General features: G+C 51.4%; 1 protein-coding gene across 1 annotated transcript in view; it reads left to right on the top strand.

Moving 5' to 3' along the window:
• SDHB (succinate dehydrogenase complex iron sulfur subunit B) overlaps window positions 1–1477 on the top strand; it is a 7372-nt gene extending 5895 nt beyond the window's left edge. The window contains exons 4-5 of the mRNA XM_033519353.1: window positions 416–826; window positions 1239–1477. Of these exons, the coding sequence (XP_033375244.1) occupies window positions 416–826; window positions 1239–1316 (489 nt within the window). The 3' untranslated portion in view covers window positions 1317–1477. The remainder of the gene's footprint in view (window positions 1–415; window positions 827–1238) is intronic.
• The last annotated feature ends 615 nt before the right edge of the window (window positions 1478–2092 follow it).

Below are 2092 nucleotides of genomic sequence, written 5' to 3'. Positions count from 1 at the left end.
ATTTTTATTTTAGAATTTAATTTGGTATTTATGGGTATTTTTTATTTTAGTATTTAATTGGGTATTGATGGGTATTTTTATTTTTATTTTAGTATTTAATTGGGTATTGATATTTTTTATTTTAGTATTTAATTTGGTATTGATGGGTATTTTTTATTTTTATTTTAGAATTTAATTGGGTATTGATGGGTATTTTTTATTTCAGTATTTTATTTGGTATTTATGGGTATTTTTATTTTTAGTTTAGTATTTAATTTGGTATTTATGGGTATTTTTATTTTTATTTTAGTATTTATTGGGTATTGATGGGTATTTATTAAAGGCCTCCCACAGACACCCCTGGGGCACTCAGGAGCCTCCCAGGCTCCACCCAAGGTGGACAATGCTCACGGGTTTTTTACACAATTATTAATTTACTCCATTATCAGGGGTCAATCCCCCAATTACAGCTCCAGGTAATGAATTTATTAAAGTTTTAATAACTCATTTTGTTGATGCTCTGCGGGGCCTGGGGCTGTCAGGTGTCCCTGGGTTTGTTTTGTCTGAACAAAACGGGCGAGCAGCAGCTGACAGGCCGTGGGGTTCGGAGCTGGGGACTGAGCAGGGTCTGGAGACACAAAATCTCAATGCCAGGGTGTCGGTGCTGGCTGTACCGGGCGGTACCGGGCAGTGCCAGCGGTGCCAGCGGTGTCACTGTCCCCAGGCGTACCGCTGGATGATCGACTCCCGCGATGACTTCACGGAGGAGCGGCTGGCGCAGCTGCAGGATCCGTTCTCGCTCTACCGCTGCCACACCATCATGAACTGCACCCGCACCTGCCCCAAGGTACGGCTGGGACGTGGGGGGGACACCGGGGGGACACCACGGGGACACCGGGAGGGGACAGGTGATGGTGACAGTGCCAGCACATGGCAGGGGACAGGCCCAGGTTGTTCCATCCAGTCCTGGCATCCAGGGGCAGCCACAGCTTCTCTGGGAATCCCATTCCAGATTCTCCCCGCACTCACAGGGAGAGATTTGGGGGAGCTCTGGGGTGGGAGCGAGGGGCAGTGCCAGCAGTTCTCGGGGTCAGTGCCAGCAGTTTTGGGGGTCAGTGCCGGCAGTTCTGGGGGTCAGTGCCAGCAGTTTTGGGGGTCAGTGCCAGCAGTTTTGGGGGTCACTGCCAGCAGTTTTGGGGGTCAGTGCCAGCAGTTTTGGGGCTGGGTCCCCCCGGGGCGCTGACCGTCCCCTCCCGCAGGGGCTGAACCCCGGCAAAGCCATCGCCGAGATCAAGAAGATGATGGCGACCTACAAGCAGAAGGCAGCGGCTGCGTGACCCCAGAGTGACCCCGGAGTGACCCCAGAGTGACCCTGGAGTGACCAGAATGACCCCGGAGTGACCCTGGAGTGACCCCAGTGACCCCGGAGTGACCCCGGTGACCTCACAGCCGGGCAGCTCCAGCAGGGCGTTACTTGCAATAAAGGCTCTAAAGAACAGCTCAGGCTGCGTCCTTTATTAATCATTTATTAATTAATGGTTTATTAATTAACCGTTTCTTAACTCCCGTCGTGGAATGTTTTTACCAGCCCAAACCTCTGGGAATCCTGGGAGGGGCTGGGAACAGGGAATGCTGGAGGGATCTGGAGGCTGAAATCCCCGAGATGAGGCTTTGAAGCTCTGGGGGCAGATCCGGGGTTTTGGATCCGTCCCGTCCCACCCCGTGGGATCCTGCTTTGGATTCCTGAGTTTTACCCCAAATCCTCAGAAAATGGGGTTTTTTTAGGGGTGAATCTTCCTTTATTCCCTGATATTTTCAGCTTCCTCCAGTTCGGGGTGTTTGGAGCAGCTCCTGGGGGTGAGAGGAGGGAATTGCTTCAGCTTTGCTGATTGAATTCATGATTTTTGGTCTGAATAATTCAAACTTCCCAGAAATGTGATGCTGCTCCTGCTGAGATCACCTGGGGGTGTCACACCCCGGTTTTGGGGTGAGAACTCCAATTCCCGGCATCCCCCGGGTGCCACACCCCATTTTTGGGGTGAGAACTCCAATTCCCGGCATCCCCCGGGTGCCACATCCCATTTTTGGGGTGAGAACTCCAATTCCCGGCATC

This window comes from Parus major, chromosome 21 (genome assembly GCF_001522545.3).
Source record: "Parus major isolate Abel chromosome 21, Parus_major1.1, whole genome shotgun sequence".
Lineage (NCBI taxonomy): Eukaryota > Metazoa > Chordata > Aves > Passeriformes > Paridae > Parus > Parus major.
The sequence above is the reverse complement of the archived record's forward strand: the minus strand, read 5'-3'. Positions and strand labels throughout refer to the sequence as shown.